Below are 21,264 nucleotides of genomic sequence, written 5' to 3' on the forward strand. Positions count from 1 at the left end.
GTCACCTTGCTGGGTCCCAGATGTTATATTGGCTGCATATGTCTGATGGCTGGGGTGGGTGCCCTAGAAGTGGTGCTGATCACCTGTGTGCTAGATCCATGCATCTTTCTGTGGCCATTTTTCTTGCTTGAATTCTTTTCCATTTTGGGGGTGCATATGGGGCCTCATGTCTAAATTCTGCCTAAGGCCTCACAAAGCCTAGAGCTGCCTTTGACCACAGAGCCTTGCAGATTGTTACTGTGACACTGTGGAAGCCCTTTATAGGATATTCTCTGAGCCACATCCCAGTTTTGCACGGAGTTGGCCATCCACAGGACGTTTATGCTGCTGTTGTTGATTTCATTTGACAATCTGTTTCCTAAGGGAATAGAACAACTTGCCTCATGTGTTCTCTTGTCCATTGTCGGAATAGTCCTTCAGCATCATCCTCAAATGCATCCAGCACAATCTCCCTTTGTGCATTTCCAAGAACGTATGTACATATCCAGGTCTGTATTCTCTTGACCCATTTTCTGAAATGCATATTGTAGACATAAAACTTGGTTTGAGACATTGTCCGCATTTCTTCCACTTATGTTTATCCTGCCATCAGTACACCAAATGTTGTGTAATGCATGTGATGGTTCTGGAGTCTTGAGTTTGGGCAAGGGCAGGGGTCTCCAAACTTTTCAAACAAAGGGCCAGTTTATTGTCCTTCAGACATGAGGAGGGCCAGATTGTGGCCAGCAGGGGATGAAAATGTCACAAGCCTGGCATGAGTGAGAATAAATATGGCCTTAGGGTTTGTGGTCAAAAGGAGTAGGAGTAATGTCCCTATTAGTAAGAGGAATAGTATTCTATCATTGGTATTGTGGAAGAAATAGTGCCCCATTGTTGGTGTCAGTGGGAGGAATAGTGCCCCAAGGGCCAGATAAAGGCTAGCAAAGGGCCAGATAAAGGCTAGCAAAGGGCCACATCTGGCCCTTGGGCCGCAGTTTGGAGACTCCTGGTCTAGGGTATACTACCTTGAATATGAGAGTTGTATTACAAAAACAGGCAAGGTTTTTATGATACAGGCAATTAGGCACAATTACAATCAGAAGTGTACATTGGACTCTGGGTTCCATCACTCCACTTTTCATAGCCTGTAACCTGGTACCAGAGGGTCTCAAAATCTTGCGTGATCCACCTACAGTTGCCAGAGAGGTTCATGTGACTATCAGCGCTGTGGATATGGTGCCTCGTGCGCCAACATTAGGCAACTGCAGGAGCCAATGTGCTTGCTACAGCAAATCAACAAACGTATCAGGACTGCCCCTTTAGGCTTCCCAGCTGAAAAGAAGACAATTAGGGAAAGAGGTTCTGCAAAAGGTCTTGTAATGTTAAACAATCTATGCAAATGCATACTTGCCAACCATTCCTTATAGATTCATCATGGGCCAAAACAGGCCTCGCCCTAGTCTGTTTCGACACAAAAGCATTTAATTTCCTCCACATTTTGGACTTGCCTTGGTTTTCAAAGTGAAGAAGTATCTTGGTAAACTGATTTTGATGATTGATGATTTTTGATTTTTGTAACTACTTGGTTCTTTTTAGCGCTGAATGTTTTTTTTTGTGTGTTTTTTTATTTTTAAGTTATTGAATCTTAGTAAAATGAGGACTGTTAGGAAAAATGTATATATACTTAGAACATAGATACCACTTCAGGCTGACTATTTTTCATACCAAAAACCATGAAACAAGATTGTTGCTGCTACACTGCTGGAATATTGCATGCTACACTATGTTGTATTGGGACTCCTGCCTTATTGAGTTGGCCCACACTTGGCAGCTATAACAGCTTCAACTCTCTCTCTGGGAAGGTTGTCCACAAGGTTTAGGAGAGTGTCTATGGGAATGTTTCACCATTCATCCAGAAGCACATTTGTGAGGTCAGGTACAGATGTTGGACGAGAAGGACGGGTCATGTGACCAGGTTCTTCATCTGGATTTTTTTTTCTTCTACTTTTCCAATCAGAAGCATAGAGCTTCAGTCATCTCGTAGGCACATTTGCAGTTTTTTTTTGTTCTTTGTAAAGCAGCAAATGACTGCTGTAAAGACGTTTTGCTGCTTTATAAATAACATCCTGAGTGAATTGTTTATATTCTTTTAGTAAATCAACCTTATTGCATTCAGATGCATAGCTGTATGGACTTCTTGTGAACTAGGGAGCAGTGGCGTACCAGCGGGGGAGTCGATCCGCCTCAGATGCCACACATTGGGGGGGGTATCAGCCCGGAGCCCCTGAAGTGAAGCGGTGACAGCGGGGCGCCAGGCACAGGCAGCAGCGGCAGTGCTGTGACAGTCAGGGCAGGGAGAGGTGAGCTGTGACAGGGTGTCTGTGTGCAGACACCCAGTGCTAGCCGCCTGATTCACTTTGCGCAGGTCACAGCCAGGGGAGAGAGACAGTGAACAGCGCTGAATAGAGGACAGGCAGCAACTCCTGGACTCCAGCAGTTCCCACCCTCTGTTCTGTGCTGCTGGGGTCCAGAGCTGGGGCGGGATGTGTAATGTGCAGGGGTCCAGAGCTGGGGGATGTGTAATGTGCAGGGGTCCAAGGCTGGGGGGAATGTGTAATACGCAGGGGTCCAGAGCTGGGGGGGATGTGTAATGTGCAGGGGTCCAGAGCTGGGGGGATGTGTAATGTGCAATGGTCCAGAGCTGGGGGGGAATGTGTAATACGCAGGGGTCCAGAGCTGGAGGGATGTGCAGGGGTCCAGAGCTGGGGGGATGTGCAGGGGTCCAAAGCTGGGGGGATGTGTAATGTGCAGGGGTCCAGAGCTAGGGGGATGTGTAATGTCCTGGGGTCCAGAGCTGGGGGGATGTGTAATGTGCAGGGGTCCAGAGCTGGGGGGGACATGTAATGTGCAGGGGTCCAGAGCTGGGGGGGAATGTGTAATATGCAGAGGTCCAGAGCTGGGGGGCTGTGTGTGGGGGGGCTGTGTAGTGTAAAGGGGTCCAGAGCTGCAGGGGGCTGTGTAATGTACAGGGGTCCAGAGATGCTGTTGTGGAGAGGGGGTACACAGTAGTGACAAACAGATATTGGGGGGTGCAGAGGTATGCAGGGATCACAGTGGGGTGTTTTTACATTTTAAAGTTGGGGGGTGCCAGATATAGGTTCCGCCCCGGTTGCCAAATGCTCTAAGTACGCCCCTGCTAGGGAGAAATCAGCATGTCCGTGTGTGATATTAAGCCCTCATTTTTTTAGCACTTTGAGCAGCTGATTAAATCACCTACTGAATAAGCAGCGTATTTATCTTTTAATCCTTGACTATTTTCAAGTTTGAGCTGGTGCCATGATCACTGCCCAGGGATGGACTGGCCATCTGGACTACCGGGAGATTCCCGGTAGTCCAGGGCCGATGGTTCAATGGGCCGGTCGGAGGTCCGCGGTGACCTACCCGTCAATCGTCGACAGCTGGCGCCTGATGGGTAGATCGAGATTTAGCAAGCATGCAGAGTAGCGATTGGACTGCACGCTGCTCCCCGACGGCCCCTCCTCTCTTCTCGTCCATCCCCATTTGCTTGTGACATCATCTGGGATGGACGAGAAGAGAGGAGGGGCCGCCGGGGAGCCGAGTGAGTGCCGTGAAAGGAGAGAGAACATATTACACACGCTTCCTGCGCTACTCTGCATGCTGGCTAGTATACCTCTTTCCTAAAAAGACTGGATGTTCGGGGGTATCAACACTGAGTGCAGAAGTAAGCAGCACTGAAAGCTGCAAACTACGGGTGATGGGGTAAAAAAAAAATGTAACTAACAGTTTACTAAGGAAATTGGTAATTTTTCCAATTTATAATACTAATATTATGATTCTGATACAAGACATTGAAAACTTTTTTAAAGTAGTATTAATTTATTTATTTATTAAAATGCTTATTGGGAGCGCAGTCATTACCAGAAGGCCTCGATGCGCTCATAGAACCAACATATACAAGTACAAAACACATCTCTCATTACTGTAAGATAACAATATAAAACCACATAATAACATTTAAAAGAACTAAAAAATACTACTATCTTACTCTAATTAGGGCCATACACTTGAAGAAATAAAAAAGTTTTTAAAAACTTCCTGAATTTTAATAAATCCTTCTCACGTCTTATGTATCGAGGTAGAGAGTTCCAGAATATTGAACCCTGCGCATCCAGCGTCCTCCCTCCACATTTAGTTCTTCTAAATTTAGGGACAGTCAGATTTGCCTGATCAGCAGATCTCAGTGATCTGTTGGGAACGTAACAGGTAAATTTTTCTTGTAGATACCCTGGGCCTATCTTATGGATAGATTTGTGGATGATACAACCCACTTTGAACAAAACCCTTTCAGCAACCGGTAGCCAATGCAGGGCTTTCAGAGAAGGTGTAATATGGTCCATACGACCCTCACCCGTTAATAACCTAGCTGCAGCGTTTTGGATCAGTTGAAGCTTATGCAGAAGGGTTTTTGAACACCCCATGTATAGCGCGTTACAATAGTCCAGCCGACTACCAATGAAAGCATTGATCACGTGGACTTTGTCCACCTCGTCAATTAAATGCAATGTAGAACGCAGGAGTTTCAGTTGGTAGTAACATGCGCTTACCACCTGATTTACCTGTGCCTTCAATGACAATTTGGAATCCACAATGATTCCCAAGTCCCGAACCTGGGCAGCCACAGTGGGGTGTTTTTACATTTTAAAGTTGGGGGGTGCCAGATATAGGTTCCGCCCCGGTTGCCAAATGCTCTAAGTACGCCCCTGCTAGGGAGAAATCAGCATGTCCGTGTGTGATATTAAGCCCTCATTTTTTTAGCACTTTGAGCAGCTGATTAAATCACCTACTGAATAAGCAGCGTATTTATCTTTTAATCCTTGACTATTTTCAAGTTTGAGCTGGTGCCATGATCACTGCCCAGGGATGGACTGGCCATCTGGACTACCGGGAGATTCCCGGTAGTCCAGGGCCGATGGTTCAATGGGCCGGTCGGAGGTCCGCGGTGACCTACCCGTCAATCGTCGACAGCTGGCGCCTGATGGGTAGATCGAGATTTAGCAAGCATGCAGAGTAGCGATTGGACTGCACGCTGCTCCCCGACGGCCCCTCCTCTCTTCTCGTCCATCCCCATTTGCTTGTGACATCATCTGGGATGGACGAGAAGAGAGGAGGGGCCGCCGGGGAGCCGAGTGAGTGCCGTGAAAGGAGAGAGAACATATTACACACGCTTCCTGCGCTACTCTGCATGCTGGCTAGTATACCTCTTTCCTAAAAAGACTGGATGTTCGGGGGTATCAACACTGAGTGCAGAAGTAAGCAGCACTGAAAGCTGCAAACTACGGGTGATGGGGTAAAAAAAAAATGTAACTAACAGTTTACTAAGGAAATTGGTAATTTTTCCAATTTATAATACTAATATTATGATTCTGATACAAGACATTGAAAACTTTTTTAAAGTAGTATTAATTTATTTATTTATTAAAATGCTTATTGGGAGCGCAGTCATTACCAGAAGGCCTCGATGCGCTCATAGAACCAACATATACAAGTACAAAACACATCTCTCATTACTGTAAGATAACAATATAAAACCACATAATAACATTTAAAAGAACTAAAAAATACTACTATCTTACTCTAATTAGGGCCATACACTTGAAGAAATAAAAAAGTTTTTAAAAACTTCCTGAATTTTAATAAATCCTTCTCACGTCTTATGTATCGAGGTAGAGAGTTCCAGAATATTGAACCCTGCGCATCCAGCGTCCTCCCTCCACATTTAGTTCTTCTAAATTTAGGGACAGTCAGATTTGCCTGATCAGCAGATCTCAGTGATCTGTTGGGAACGTAACAGGTAAATTTTTCTTGTAGATACCCTGGGCCTATCTTATGGATAGATTTGTGGATGATACAACCCACTTTGAACAAAACCCTTTCAGCAACCGGTAGCCAATGCAGGGCTTTCAGAGAAGGTGTAATATGGTCCATACGACCCTCACCCGTTAATAACCTAGCTGCAGCGTTTTGGATCAGTTGAAGCTTATGCAGAAGGGTTTTTGAACACCCCATGTATAGCGCGTTACAATAGTCCAGCCGACTACCAATGAAAGCATTGATCACGTGGACTTTGTCCACCTCGTCAATTAAATGCAATGTAGAACGCAGGAGTTTCAGTTGGTAGTAACATGCGCTTACCACCTGATTTACCTGTGCCTTCAATGACAATTTGGAATCCACAATGATTCCCAAGTCCCGAACCTGGGCAGCCGGGGTCGGGGATGGCATAAACGAAACCGACCAAGAAGAAAAATCAGTCAAACTGGTTTTGCTCTGATTACTAATAATAATACATTCTGTTTTTGAGCCATTAAGTTTTAAATAATTGGCTCCCATCCAGGACTGTATTTCCTCCAGGCAGGATGCCAAATCTACCTGGACTTCCTCATTTTTAGGCAGCTTAAAATAAATCTGCGTATCGTCTGCATAAACGTGAAAGCTAAGATTATGGCGCCGAAAAATATATAGTAGCGGCCTTATGTAGATATTAAATAATATCGGCGATAGCGCCGAACCCTGAGGAACCCCGCAGGACAAGGGGCTATTGGATGAATAATACGTCCCTAGTCTTACCCTCTGAGTTCTATTCTGCAGGAATGAGGCCATCCATGTCAATGCCATGTCCTCAAGCCCGGCCACAGACACCAGCCTTTCCAGAAGTCTGGCATGATCTACAGTGTCAAATGCAGCCGACAAATCCAGCAGTATTAACGCTGAAGCCTCATCGCTGTCCATGGCCCATAGGCAGTCATCTTTAACTTTAATCAGGGTAGTCTCTGTGCCTCTACCAGGACGGAATCCAGACTGATATTCATCAAAAATATTATTGGACTCCAAGTGCGGCTGAAGTTGCCACACAACAGCTCTCTCCATTATTTTAGCTAAAAAAGCAGGGTCGAAATTGGTCGGTTATTACTTAGATCGGACCGTAACACGTTAGCCTTTTTCAACAAGGGGATTATAACCGCCTGCTTCAAAATACTTGGCACTGTTCCAATAGCAAAAGACATGTTAATAATGTCTGCTATAAACGGTGCCAAGGTAACAGCCGAGTCCTTCACCAGCTGCGCAATGCAGGGGTCAAGCGCTGACGACGAAGCTCTAAGCGACTTGAGAATAGTCAGTATCTCTGCACTAGTTACCACCGAAAAACAGGTAAAACGTACTCCTTTGTATACAGGAGAACTTTCTGTATAACAAGAGTCAGGTATATTATTTCTTATGGCTATTATTTTTTCCTTAAAATACTCTGCTAACTTCTCACTTAATTCTGGAGAGAGTTCTTCCTTAGTATCTAAACAAATTGGATTTGCAATTAATCTCCCTGGCGGTATGATTATGTTTGATTTTTGAATGTCAAAGGGGTACAATTGTTTTGCATGGAAATTTGGCATTTTATATTGTAGGCCTGTATTTCTTAGGAATAACTAAATCATAAATTATAAATCATAAATTATAATATAATAAATAAATATAAATAATTATAAAAAAATATATATAATAATAATAAATTGCATTCAATAATGTAATCAAATCAAAAACAATTACATTTGCTCAGTCGCAGAATCGTCACTGTCGTCACTTTCAGTGTCTGATGACGAATTTCCCACGAATCGATATCGCTCAATTCTGCAAGAGATTCTAATTCACTATCGCTATTTTCTAGCTGGTCCAAAACCGCTTTTGACGTAGAGGGACACTTTTTGGTTGCCATGGACATTCTCAAGTCTCTAGGCAGAAAGAACAGTATATATAATATAAAAGTGCCGGCAGGGCACTATACAAAGCAATACAAAAAATTCTCCTGCGCTCTGGTGTTTTTGTTATGGGGTAATGCAGTCCAATCGTGAGATAGGATCAATAGCATCAATATTTTATTAATGTATTAATGTATTTTATTATATTTATTATATTACATTTGTATCTATTTCAGGCAATACTTGGTGTTCCTTCTCGTAGGCCCCATGCACTGTGTGCATATATACCCAGAACCACACTCGGGAATACCCCGCTAGGGAGGTTAAAGGCTTGTTTTTTGTTTGTTTTAAAATAACAAACATGTCATGCTTACCTACTCTGTGTTTTGCACAGAGCAGCCCTGATCCTCCCTTTTTGGGTCTCCCAAAGCCACGTGCTATGGGAGCACTCGTAAGTGCTCACTCCCTAGCTTTGCTCTCTGTGTCCATAAGACACAGAGCGGAAATCTGCCCCGCCCCCCCCTCACTGGCTCTGATTGACAGCAGTGGGAGCCAATGGCTCCTGCTGCTGTATTTGAGCCTATGAGGAGCAAGAGACCCATAAGAACCCTAGCTCTTGTGCACATTGCTGGATTGACATCAGGCTCAGGAATGTATTTAGGGGGGGAAGCTGCGGGAGAAGCTGCATGCAGAAGTTTTTTACCTTACTGCATTGAATGCAGTAAAGTAAAATAAAAAAAACTTTCTGCCTTTAGAACCACTTCACTGCACTAAAAAAAAAGTAATTAAACAACATTAAATAAATATTAAACTTGTAGTGCACTTCCGCTACTCATCCCAGAGTTTAAAAAAAACACAGTCACATTTTCTTCAGCACTGGAGGTCATCTACTCACTCGGTTGCCTCCTGCAAATCCACCATGCTCTTCCTAGTGGGGGAGATGCAGACTCACACCACTATAAGCAGCTGGACACTTTCCCATCAACTTCATCCTGGCTCTCTCCAGTGAGTTTCTCCGGACCCATCTTGATCGTCTTGGATATGCAAATAGGTCTCCCAGCTAAGCTTAGCAGGGACCTCAATGTCTTCCTGAAGCCTTGCTCTAGAATTCCGTACCAAGGGCAGAGCCCCCTCAAAGGGGTCCCCTCCTGCAGGTCAGGACCCAGGAACACTGCTCCTTGCTGCTCAGGTCTCAGACTATTTATGAGCTCTCTCTCCACCTTCCCGGAACACCTCCCCAGGGATTGGCTAGAGTTCCATAAATGTTTAGGCTGCTTGTAATGTCCTTCCTTGATCTATACCTCTAGAATCCTAAAAAAGATGGAGGAGGTAACAGAACAGCAGACGGTGAAACACTGAACAGCCCTAACTAATCAATCCCGGCTCCACTGATTACAGGGGGGGGCTGAACTAAGTTCAGCTAGCAGCCTGCTCTACACTAGGAGAGTGTTACAAACTTTTACAATTTTCATCTATGTTGTTCCTTTACTTTTTTTGTAGTGCCGCATAAAAAAGGGGGAAAAAATTGTCAATAAGTTTTGAATGCTTTTTTACATTTCTTCGTCACTCCAGATGCTAGTCCATAGGTGTGCGCAGCCTATTGCATTAGGGTGTGCACACTTAAGCTCAAACACACATGCATGTATATGTGTCTACATATATATGACCCCGGCACATTGATCTCCCTGCCCTGAAAGTGAAAGAGAAGAACATAGTGGCCCAGATTCAGGTACATTTGCGCGATATTTGCGGGGGAGAAGGGCAACGATTTTGCCCTGCGCCCCCGCAAATATTTTGCGCTGCCCTCGATTCACGGAGCAGTAGCTCCGTAAATTGCGAGGGCGCGCCGGCAAAATTGCCCAGCGTAAGCGCGCGCAATGTAAATGATCCTGCCGGGGGCGGGAATCATTTAAATTAGGCGCGCTCCCGCGCCGAGCGTACAGCGCATGCTCCGTCGGGAAACTTTCCCGACGTGCATTGCGGCAAATGACGTCGCAAGGACGTCATTTGCTTCAAAGTGAACGTGAATGGCGTCCAGCGCCATTCACGAATCACTTACGCAAACGACGTGAAATTCAAATTTCACGTCGCGGGAGCGGCGGCTATACTTTAGCATTGGCTGCCCCTACTATTAGAAGGGGCAGCCTTGCGCTAAAGTTGCCGTACGGAAACTCCGTACCTGGCTTGCGCAGGGCCCGCGCAAGTTTGTGAATCAGTGGTAGTATGCAATTTGCATACTACACGCTGATCACAATGGCAGCGCCCCCTAGCAGCCCACGCAAGAATGCAGCCTAAAATCTTCTTGAATCTGGGCCAAACACTTCTCTTATGGCAGAGCCGGTAAGAGGGAGATCTTCCCCATGTTCCTGCTGCTATACAGAGCGATAACACTAATGCGCATGGGGTGATTAAGGTGTGCCTGGGCACACCCGGCACACCCTGTGCACACACCTATGTGCTAGTCCCACAAGGAACACATCCTGCTACGTCCATCCACTGTTCCACAAAGCCCAGTTTGTACTCTGTGAGTAACAACCATGTTCCAAAGTGAAAGTATAAACTTCAGCTATAGTCCCGTTGGCCACATCTCTCTGATGCATTTCATCTGGATTTGGCTTAACCATAGAGCCCAATCCAGATGAAATGCATCAGTGGGACATATATAACTAAAGCTTGTACTTTCACTTTGGAACATGGTTGATACCATAGCTCCCAACTGTCCCTGATTTCGAGGGACTGTCCCTGATTTGGAGCAAAGTCCCTCTGTCCCTCATTCCTCCTCATGTGTCCCTCATTGTGATCTGATCTATATAGTTGTATATAAAATGCACTTTTTATCTATCAAAAAGTGTTTCCCGATGCTAAACCTTTCATCCAAATTCTAAATTGCTGCATTTGTAAATTCCAAAAGCCAATATAAAGAAATAGCAAAAGTAAAAAAAAACACTTGTGGGTTTAACCACTTAAGCCCCGGACCATATTGCTGCCCAAAGACCCAAGGGGTTTTTACAGTTCAGGACTGCGTCGCTTTAACAGACAATTGCGCGGTCGTGCGACGTGGCTCCCAAACAAAATTGGCGTCCTTTTTTCCCCACAAATAGAGCTTTATTTTGGTGGTATTTGATCACCTCGGCGGTTTTTATTTTTTGCGCTATAAACAAAAATAGAGCGACAATTTTGAAAAAAATGCAATATTTTTTACTTTTTGCTGTAATAAATATCCCCCAAAAACATATATAATTTTTTTTTTCCTCAGTTTAGGCCGATACGTATTCTTCTACCTATTTTTGGTAAAAAAAATCGCAATAATCGTTTATCGGTTGGTTTGCGCAAAATTTATAGCGTTTACAAAATAGGGGATAGTTTTTTTGCATTTTTATTTTTTTTATTTTTTTTACTACTAATGGCGGCGATCAGCGATTTTTTTCGTGACTGCGACATTATGGCGGACACTTCGGACAATTTTGACACATTTTTGGGACCATTGTCATTTTCACAGCAAAAAATGCATTTAAATTGCATTCTTTATTGTGAAAATGACAGTTGCAGTTTGGGAGTTAAACACAGGGGGCGCTGTAACATTTAGGGATCACTTAGTGTGTGTTTACTAGTGTAGGGGGTTGTGGCTGTAGGAATGACATCATCGATCGGGTCTTCCCTATAAAGGGAATCACCCGATCGATGCGCCGCCACAGTGAAGCACGGGGAAGCCGTGTTTACACACGGCTCTCCCCGTTCTTCAGCTCCGGGGAGCGATCGCGACGGAGCGGCTAAAAACAAATAGCCGCGCCGTCGTCCCGGATCGCTCCCCGAGGGGACCCGACCGCCGCAAGTCGCGGGGGGGGTCCCGATCGGACCCCCCACCCACGTCTAGGCAGGGACGTACAGGTACGCCAATGTGCCTGTACGTGCCATTCTGCCGACGTATATGTACATGCGGCGGTCGGGAAGGGGTTAAACAATCTTGTTATGTTGTACAATTCTCCTTTAAGGGGGTGTGTCCTATGCCTGCATACTATTGCTGATAGGTGTCCCTCATTCCCATCTCAAAAAGTTGGGAGGTATGATTGATACTCACAGAGCGCTACCCAAGGCTTTATATTATAGTTATGTTGAAAGATTGCATTTCTCATTGAAGCTTTTGAGCATTGCTCCAAACAGAAGTGCTAGAGAGCAAGTCTTGGCTGGAATTGGTAACAATGCCAACTAGAAGAGAAACAGGGCGTGCAATTTACAATGGTTTAGCTCTAGTATAAGCTCCATTTGTTTTGCTTATTTGATTTGTAAAGAAAAGATTGTGATTTTTTTTGTTTTGTTTTTTATCACCAGTGAGATGCAAACAAGAAGATGAAATCAAGCCAGCATGTGATAGTACTAAGGTAGTTTTTTTTCTTAGAATATTTGTGAAAAGTCAATTGAGCAAAGCTTTCATTTATGTTCATATACTGCCAATGAAGATAAAAAATAAAGAAATATCTTGGACAGCCGCACTCCGAAAAAATCTCTTTGTTGCCTTTATTGGTAAAACAGGATAAAAACACTGCAAGCCACAGCAAAAATAGGACACACAGCTGACCTAACTCGGAATCTGCGCCGTCCTAAGTTTAAGTGTATTCTTAAACTGAGATACACTTAAACCTAGCTAAGATACGACAGCCTGCGCCGTCGTATCTTAGGGTGCAATATTTAGGCTGGCCGCTAGGTGTCGCTTCCGTTGAGTTCGGCGTAGAATATGTAAATGACTAGATATGCCTATTCACGAACGTACGTGCGCCCGTCGCAGTAAAGATACGCCGTTTACGTAAGGTGTTTTCAGGCGTAAAGTTATTCCATCAAATAGCTGGACTAGTCAATGTTAAGTATGGCCGTCGTTCCCGCGGCGAAATTTGAAAATGTTACGTCTTTTGCGTAAGTCGTCCGTGAATAGGGCTGGACGTAATTTACGTTCACGTCAAAACCAATACGTCCTTGCGGCGTACTTTGGCGCAATGTACACTGGGATATGTACACGGACGGCGCATGCGCGGTTCATAAAAAATGTCAATCACGTCAGGTCACCCCCCATTAACATAAAACACGCCCCCTCATCCTAATTTGAATTAGGCACGCTTACGCCGGCCCTATTTACGCTACGCCGCCGTAAGTTAGGAGGCAAGTACTTTGTGAATACAGTACTTGCCTCTCTGACTCCTCTGAGAGGAGTTTAATTACCAAGCAGACCCACCTGGAGCAGTAACTCCCCTTCCCTGCCAATAAAGATACCAAGACATCTAAGTAAGACAGCAATAAAAACCAAAAAGGGGTTCTAGCCTACCTTTATTCTGATATATATACTGTGTGTGTATATATATATATATATATATATATATATGTGTTACTGTTGAAGATTCTCTCTTATCATGTCTGTTTTAGCCATTGTCCCCCAGACAGTAAGCCTTGGTTTACATGTATAGGTACTGCTTATAATGCAGCTTATCCATAACCCCCCCCCCCCCCCCCCCCCCCCCCCCCCCAGCATGTCTGCTAAAGAGCAGCTAATTTCTTGCCATTTTGGGAAATCACATGATTTTGCACGCGTTCTCAACATGCAGAGATGTGAATGGAACACTGGTTAGCAGTAAAAACCCAGAAGGGGTTCTAACCCTTACCCACTCTGTCCTAAACTAATAACAAAAAGTTTTGACAGGATGTGCACTTTAAAGCCAGACTCCAGCTAAAACAATTTTTTTTTATTTTTTACAGCTTAAAAACGCCTCTCTGTTATTCTATGGCCTCATGCACACACAGGTTTTTAGGAGCTAGCTGTAAGTGGCACAGGCGTTTTTGAGCTGCAAAAAAACCCACGCCCAGCGCACTCTGAGGACCGGTGTTAGAGCTGTAAAAACGTCTGACACTGTTAAAAGCTGCTTAACGCTGGATACAGCTGCATTAAGCCTTGTTAAAGTGGAGTTCCACCCATAAATATAACATTACATCAGTAGTTTTAGATGCCTTCAAAGTGTTGTTGCTAGGCAGAATAGTTAATCTTCCCTCTTCCTGCACCTAGGTGCTTAAGCTTCACCGCACAGACTCCTGGGAATGTAGTGGGTGTAACTTTACAGGAGACTGTGCACTTCCCAGTCTCGAAGAATCATGTGACTTGGACAGTACAGGTGCTGAAACCTGATCTGAAAACTATTACATTGCTTGTGCAGCACTGAGCATGTGCGAGATCTGCAAGGCTGAAATCCAGGAAGTCATACAGTCTGGCTTCATGATGCCCACACCTAAGATGGCCCCAGTCAATTTCAATTTTATAAAGTGTCTAAATGCTGTAACAACCTAACAAAACGGACCTTAGTTTACAGACTAACTTTACTAGAATACATTAAGCTTGTGTATTACAGGGGTATTTATATTTAAAAAGTGTAATTGTGGCAGGAACTCCGCTTTAATCATTTATTTATTTTTTTCTATGTCAAAATCAATGGTTCCCTATGAGAGCCCATTGATCTGAATAGAAGTCGTGGTGTGGCTTGTGCGCTGAGGATCTTGAAGGGGAAACCTTCCCAAAATGGAAGAAAAAACTGGCGTGGCCCTCCCCCCCCCAAGAACATACCAGAGGATTTGTGGGGAACCCCCAAAAATCCATGCCAGACCCTTATCCGAGCCTGCAGGCCAGGAAAGGGTATGGCCTCGTACACACGACCGTTTTCCTCGATAGAATCCATCAAGAAACTTGGTGGGAGAGCTTTTTTGCCAAGGAAAACGGTCGTGTGTACGTTTTTCATCAAGGAAACTCTTTTTCCTCCACGGGAGTCTCAATTTCCTTGTCGTGTTCCTCATCGGGCTGGTTTTCGACGAGAAACGCGAGCGTGTGTATGCTAAGAAACCCGCGCATGCTCAGAATAAAGTATGAGACGGGAGCGCACCTTCGGTAAAAGTAGCGTTTGTAATGGAGATAACACATTTGTCACGCTGTAACAGACTGAAAAGTGCAAATTGTCTCTTACCAAACTTTTACTTAACACGCAGTAACATGAGATTAGCAAAAGCAGCCCCAAGGGTTGTGCCAGTGGAATCGAACTTCCCCTGCTGCTGTATGTGTTGTAGGTCACCGCGTTTGAGAACGAGGAGATTTTGTCTTGACAGTGTGTACGCAAAGCAAGCTTGTTGAGTTCCTCGACAAGCCTAACAAGGAACTCGTCAAGGAAAACGATGTGTCTTTTCCGACGAGTTCCTCGGTCGTGTGTACGAGGCCTAAGACGAGCGAGCACTCCCCCCATCCTGGACCATACCAGGCCACATGCCCTCAACATGGAGGGGTGGGTGCTTTGGGGCAGGGGGCTCTTCCCGAAAACCCTGGCCGGTGGTACACACTTTACTTTTTGATAAAGTAATTTATTAGAGCATCTCCGACGTCTCTTCTTCCTCCAGTGATGTCTTCATCCTCTGGTTCTTCTCCCTCCACTGATGTCTTTTTCCCCATCATGCCCTGGGCAGTAACGTCACAAGGGGCCTCCAGATTACCTCACCGGGTGGCCCCACCCCATGGCTATATAAGTAATGGCACACGGTGGACCCAGCATTACAGCAGGAGAGAGCATCGGGAGAACATCGGATGAAGAACAGAGGGAAAATACAGTGGAGAGAGGAGAACCGGCGATGGGAGAAGACAGTGGAGAGAAAAGAACTGGCCGCGGAAGAAGACATCAGCGGAGGGAGAAGAACCAGAGCATAAAGACTTTACTGGAGGGAGAAGAGATGCTGGAGCTGCTCCTTTAATAAACCTGTGTTTTGATTTTTTACATCTTTGTGGGTGAATGGGTAGGGATGCAATGTACCCTATACTCATTTACATAGGGTGTGGGACCAGGATCTAGGGGGCCCCATGTCAAAGGGGGCTTCCAGATTCCGATAAGCCCCCCCCTCCGCAGACCCTGACAACCACCGGCCAGCAACATGAGGGCATGTGGCCTGGTATTTGCCAGGGCGTGCTCGCTCGTCCTCCCCCTTAACTGGCCTGAAAAAGGTCTGATATTTTGAGGGGAATTCCACACCAATTTTATATGATATGGGTTAAGCCTCGTACACACGATCGGATATCTGATGGAATCTAATCCGATGGATTTTTTTGTCGGATATCTGATGAATCTGATGAATATCGTGTCCAAACGCGGTGACGTACAACACTACGACGAGCCGAAAAAAATGAGGTTCAATGCTTCCGAGCATACGTCGACTTGATTCTGAGAATGCGTGGATTTTTAATTGATGGAATTCCATATAGAGGATCGGATTTTTCTATCGGTTTCTCCATAGGAAAATGTAAAACATGTTCTATTTTTTTTCACCGATGGAAAACAAACCGATGGGACCCACACACGATCGGTTTGTCCGATGAAAAAAGTCCATCTGTCTGTTTTCATCGGACAAACCGATCGTGTGTACAGGGCTTCACTAGTGCGCAAACCTCAGCGGGTGTACAAATCATAAGCAAATACAAGCAGCAGCCACAACAAAAGAAGTGTTCACACACTAAATACAGTTATTGAAAAAGGGGTGAAGTGATGCTCACTCAAATTAATATAAAACCAATAATCAGGTTGATTTGATTTGATTTGATTATTTGTTAAGCGTCAAATACAGTTCATGATCTGCGCCTAAGCGTATATAAAGGGCTAGATTCATAAAGCCCGCCGTAAGTTTGTGCGGGCGTAGCGTATCTGAGATACGCTACGCCGCCGTAACTTAGTGAGGCTGGGGCTGGATTCACAAAGAACCTGCGCCCTAAGTTATGGCAGCGAACCGTACATCTGCCAGCGTAAGCGCGCCAAATTCAAATTCTGAAGAGGTGGGCGTGTTTTCTGTAAATAAAACATGACCCCACGTAAATGACGTTTCTCACGAACGTGCTAATCACGTCGCAAAAAGTCAATGCTTTCGACGTGGACGTAATTTACGCAAAGCCCTGTTCGCGAACGACTTACGCAAACGACGTAAAATTTTCAAAATTCGGCGCGGGAACGACGTCCATACTTAACATTGGCTATGCCTCATATAGCAGGAGTAGCGTTACGCCGGAAAAAGCCTTATGCAAACGACGTAAAAAAATCCGCCTGGCGCACGTACGTTTCTGAATCGGCGTATCCAGCTCATTTGCATATTCTACGCTAAAATCGACGGCAGCGCCACCTGGCGGCAAGCGTAAATATTCAACTAAGATACGGCGGTGTAAGAGACTTACGCCAGTCGGATCTTAGCCTAATTTTGGCATATCTTGCTTTCTGAATACAGAAAGAAGATACGCCGGCGCAGCTTTGAATTTACGCGGCGTATCGATAGATACGCCGGCGTAAATTCTTGCTGAATCTAGCCCATAGTATATAAATACTCCCTAGATGCCTGCAAACAAATGCTAATAAAGTGCAATAATACTTCTATCCTTTCTGTGCAAATACACAAATGCAAATATAGTGCAAAATTCAAGCAAAATGATGTGCAAACAATAAAGTGCAAAAAATATATATAAAATATATGATAAATGTGTGCAAAAAATGTTCAGTGTAAAACAGTCTTGTGTGCAAACCAAGCAGTTTTCCAAAAACGTGGCAAAAAAAGTTTCTGTGCTGATAAATAATTAAAAACAGTCCAAATGATGTGAAATAAAAATCCAAGTGCAAAAATGCAAAAATGCAAAAATCCACTTTGAGATAAAATACTCTCCAAATGCTAAGAAAAAGTGCAAGTGTTTCAAACCAAAAAAAATAATAATCTCCAAATGCCAAGAAAAAGTGCAAAGTGATTCAATCTTGTGAGGGTGCCCTTGTTTCCCCCAGCCTCTCACCTCACCTGGTTAAAAAATAAGCCTTTCTGATAACCTCCAGTAACTGAGTGATCGCTTTTCCTATTCGATCAACCACGATCAGATTTCCTGTTCCTGTTTAGAATTCCCTTGCAGCAATTGTGCATGCACTCGTTTGAACCCAAAAAAAAAAACAAGCCAAGCGCAGAGCTGCTGAATTTGAAAAGCATCTAAACAGGAAACCTGATCGTGATCACCACGTTTAAGAATCATGACTTATCCCTGGCTTGCCGAGTTCAGATTGGAATTGCCATTTTTCAGGTTCAGATGGTTTCTATGTATGATTTGGTCCTGTTGATGAAGGAAGTAAATAATAATTTCTCTTTGTGCAGCCTCGGTGTACCCTAGATAGATTTGCTGATATGTGGAAGCCATTGTGCAATGATAGAAACCCGGAAAATTTTGACGTGGACAAGGTAAACATCAACTCAAAATAATTTTAGGTTAGAATTTAAAGAGAATCAGTAACACTGCTGAATGTTTTATATTTGTTCCCTTATTTACCTCTAATTACTTTAGGATAACTGTCAGGGGTCAGAGTTCATCTGACTGTCAGTGCCCATTCAATTGCCCGATTCATACACTATCCTAACTCCTAAAGCTGGATATGTACCAATAAAATTTAGTTAAAATAATTTTATTATCAAAACATTTGTTTGATTTTCTAATAGCTAAAGCTGAAAGCAAATTAAATTTGAACTACTTTCAAACAATATTCTTCAAGTACCTGATGGCATTATCAAATGTACAGACGTTATTTTTTTGTACGAATGTTCGTGCAAAAATCTTCCAGTGTATGGCCAGCATAAGAGTGCATAATATTATCAAATAATATAATCATATATGTCATTTTTTATTATTATGCATCATTTATTTTCTTGAAAGTGTATATACATTTTTTGTTCATGAATGCATTTATGTTTTTTTGCACCACAGCACTTTAATATTGTACTAGGAATATTCTTTATTTTGATTGAATACCAACTTGGGGGGGAGTATTGCAGGGAGGTAGCAGTTTCACAAATCTTAGTATACCATGTATTCAGATATTTATTTCAAACGCGGCTGGGGGCTGTTCACTTGAGGGAGGTGTATTTTAGATCTTAGCACTGCCTGGCATCCCATTGGTGACAGTGACATACTTACCACAATTTTGTATATATTTAGTTTTCAAATACCTTAAGTACTATTGAATGTGGGAGGTGTCTTGTTGTCTTGGATGTACTTTCATACTCCTGCCACAGGGCACCAAATTGCAGTGTCACTTATCAGCATGGGGTGTTTTATACACCATTGTATTATTTGGAATCACATTATAGCTTTTTGGCAGCGCCACACCCACCACTATTTTATTTTGCACTTTTTTGGTACAAAAGTTTGGGCCATCCTACGTCCTCCTTCTTCTCCAGGTTATTGCGGCCAGGTGGCATCTCTGCCAAGCGCAGCTTATTCAAATCAATAGGGCCATGCCATAACCATGAACAAATACTTGGATCATGATTGGGGTTTTTTTTCTATTCAAAATCCCCTCTCTATTGGCGGAATTATAATAAGCAACAGGTGAGGTGCAGGGAGAACAGATCTATAGAATAAAGAAAAAGGAATCAGGTAAATTCTTGTAGCTAGATTCACATAGAGTTAGGTCGGCGTATCAGTAGATACGCCAACCTAACTCGGAATCTGCGCCGACCTAAGTTTAAATGTATTCTCAAACAGAGATACACTTAAACCTATCTAAGATACGACGGCTTGCGCCGTCCTATCTTAGGGTGCAATATTTAGGCTGGCCGCTAGGTGGCGCTTCCATTGCGGTCGGCGTAGAATATGTAAATCACTAGATACGCCTATTCACGAACATACGCCCGGCCAACGCAGTACAGATACGCCGTTTACGTAACGCTTTATCAGGCCTAAAGTTATTCCATCAAATAGTTGGAATAGTAATGTTAAAGTATGGCCGCCGTTCCCGCTTCGAAATTCGAAAATTTTACATTGTTTGCGTAAGTCGTCCGTGAATAGGGATTTGCGTCATTTACGTCCACGTTGCCGCAATGCACACTGTCAAATGTAGGTGGACGGCGCATGCGCTTGCGCCCGCCACATTTACGCTACGCCGCCGTAAGTTAGGAGGCAAGTACTTTGAAAATACAGTACTTGCCTCTCTGACTTAAGGCGGCGTAGCGTAAATACGATACGCTACGCCGCCTTAAAGTTGCGCGGGGCTACCTGAATCTAGCTATTGTGCACTGCAAGTCCACAGGTACAGCTTTCTCTTCAGCAAAGAGAACGGTGAGCAGTAGAGCAGTGATATCACCAAATATCACTCCAAATCTTTAGTGCCTTAGATGTCACACTGCAAATATACAGCTATGTGGCTTAAGGCAAGGGAAGTGTTTTGCTGTTATTTCAGGAGAATTGAGGACAAAAGATAAATCTTTTAGGGCACTCCTTAGGCATAATTAACATTGCCAAACGTTCCCTGTGAGAACCGAATCCATTTATGAGATCTTTTTCATTTTATAGTGGACATTTCAGTCCAAGAAAAGACACCGTATTGCAACTCAAGTGAGGCTTTTAACGATAAAAGTTTTTATTTTTATTAAACTATTGCTATCAGGGCTGATTTTACAATTAGGCACAGCAGGTATGTGCCTATAGGTAGCAGAGGCAAAATGACAGTTTTTAAGCTTCACAGTTTTACATTATTAGTACAAATAGTCATCACATATAAAGTTATTTTTGAATTATTATAATATTTAAAGGGAGGGAAGGATGACAAAATGTGTATTATAACCAGTGGCGGCCCGCCCATAAGGGTAACCCATGTGCCTGTCCCCTAATCTACATGCAGGGTGCCAGACACATGGATTTCAATGTTTTTTTTTTGAGCATGTGATTAACCACTTGCCGCCCGCCAATGACAGATTGACGTCGGCAAAGTGGTTTCAATATCCTGAGTGGACGTCATATGATGTCCTCAGGATATTGAGCCGCTGCACGCCCCCGGGGGCGCGCATCGCGACGATCGTTGTTGCAGGGTGTCAGTCTGACACCCCGCAACACCGATCTAGGTAAAGAGTCTCTCACGGAGACTCTTTACCACGTGATCAGCCGTGTCCAATCATGGCTGATTACGATGTAAACAGGAAAAGCCGATAATCGGCTTTTTCTCACTCGCATCTGTCAGACTCGAGTAGAGGAGAGCCGATCAGCTGCTCCTCTGACAGGGGGGGGTTGTGCTGATCGATTATCAGCACAGCCCCCCCGAGGATGCCCACTGGACCACTGTAAAACACTGTAAAACACTGTAACACTGGACCACTGTAAAACAAAGGTATGCCACCCTAGACCACCAGGGATGACACAAATAATGGATGCCAATCAGTGCCTACAATGGGCATCACTGGCAGGCATTGTTTGGCACTGATTGGCATCCATTAGTACAACACATACGTTAGTGCCACCTATCTATGCCCATCCGTGCCACCTATCAGTGCCCATCCATGCCGCCTATCAGTGCCCATCCATGCCGCCTATCCATGCCACCTATCCGTGCCGCCTATCCGTGCCCATCCATGCCGCCTATCCGCGCCGCCTATCCGTGCCCATCTGTGCCCCCTATCCGTGCCCATCCGTGCCTCCTATCAGTGCCGCATATTGGTGCCCATC

The 21,264-nt window shown here is 44.2% G+C and overlaps 1 protein-coding gene across 5 annotated transcripts in view; it reads left to right on the top strand.

Moving 5' to 3' along the window:
- ADGRE5 (adhesion G protein-coupled receptor E5) overlaps window positions 1–21,264 on the top strand; it is a 176,156-nt gene that overhangs the window by 114,784 nt on the left and 40,108 nt on the right. For all 5 annotated transcript variants that reach the window (XM_040346330.1, XM_040346334.1, XM_040346331.1 and 2 more), the window contains 2 exons: window positions 12,081–12,130; window positions 17,928–18,011. In XM_040346330.1, the coding sequence (XP_040202264.1) occupies window positions 12,081–12,130; window positions 17,928–18,011 (134 nt within the window). The remainder of the gene's footprint in view (window positions 1–12,080; window positions 12,131–17,927; window positions 18,012–21,264) is intronic.

This window comes from Rana temporaria, chromosome 3, assembly GCF_905171775.1.
Source record: "Rana temporaria chromosome 3, aRanTem1.1, whole genome shotgun sequence".
Classification (NCBI taxonomy): domain Eukaryota; kingdom Metazoa; phylum Chordata; class Amphibia; order Anura; family Ranidae; genus Rana; species Rana temporaria.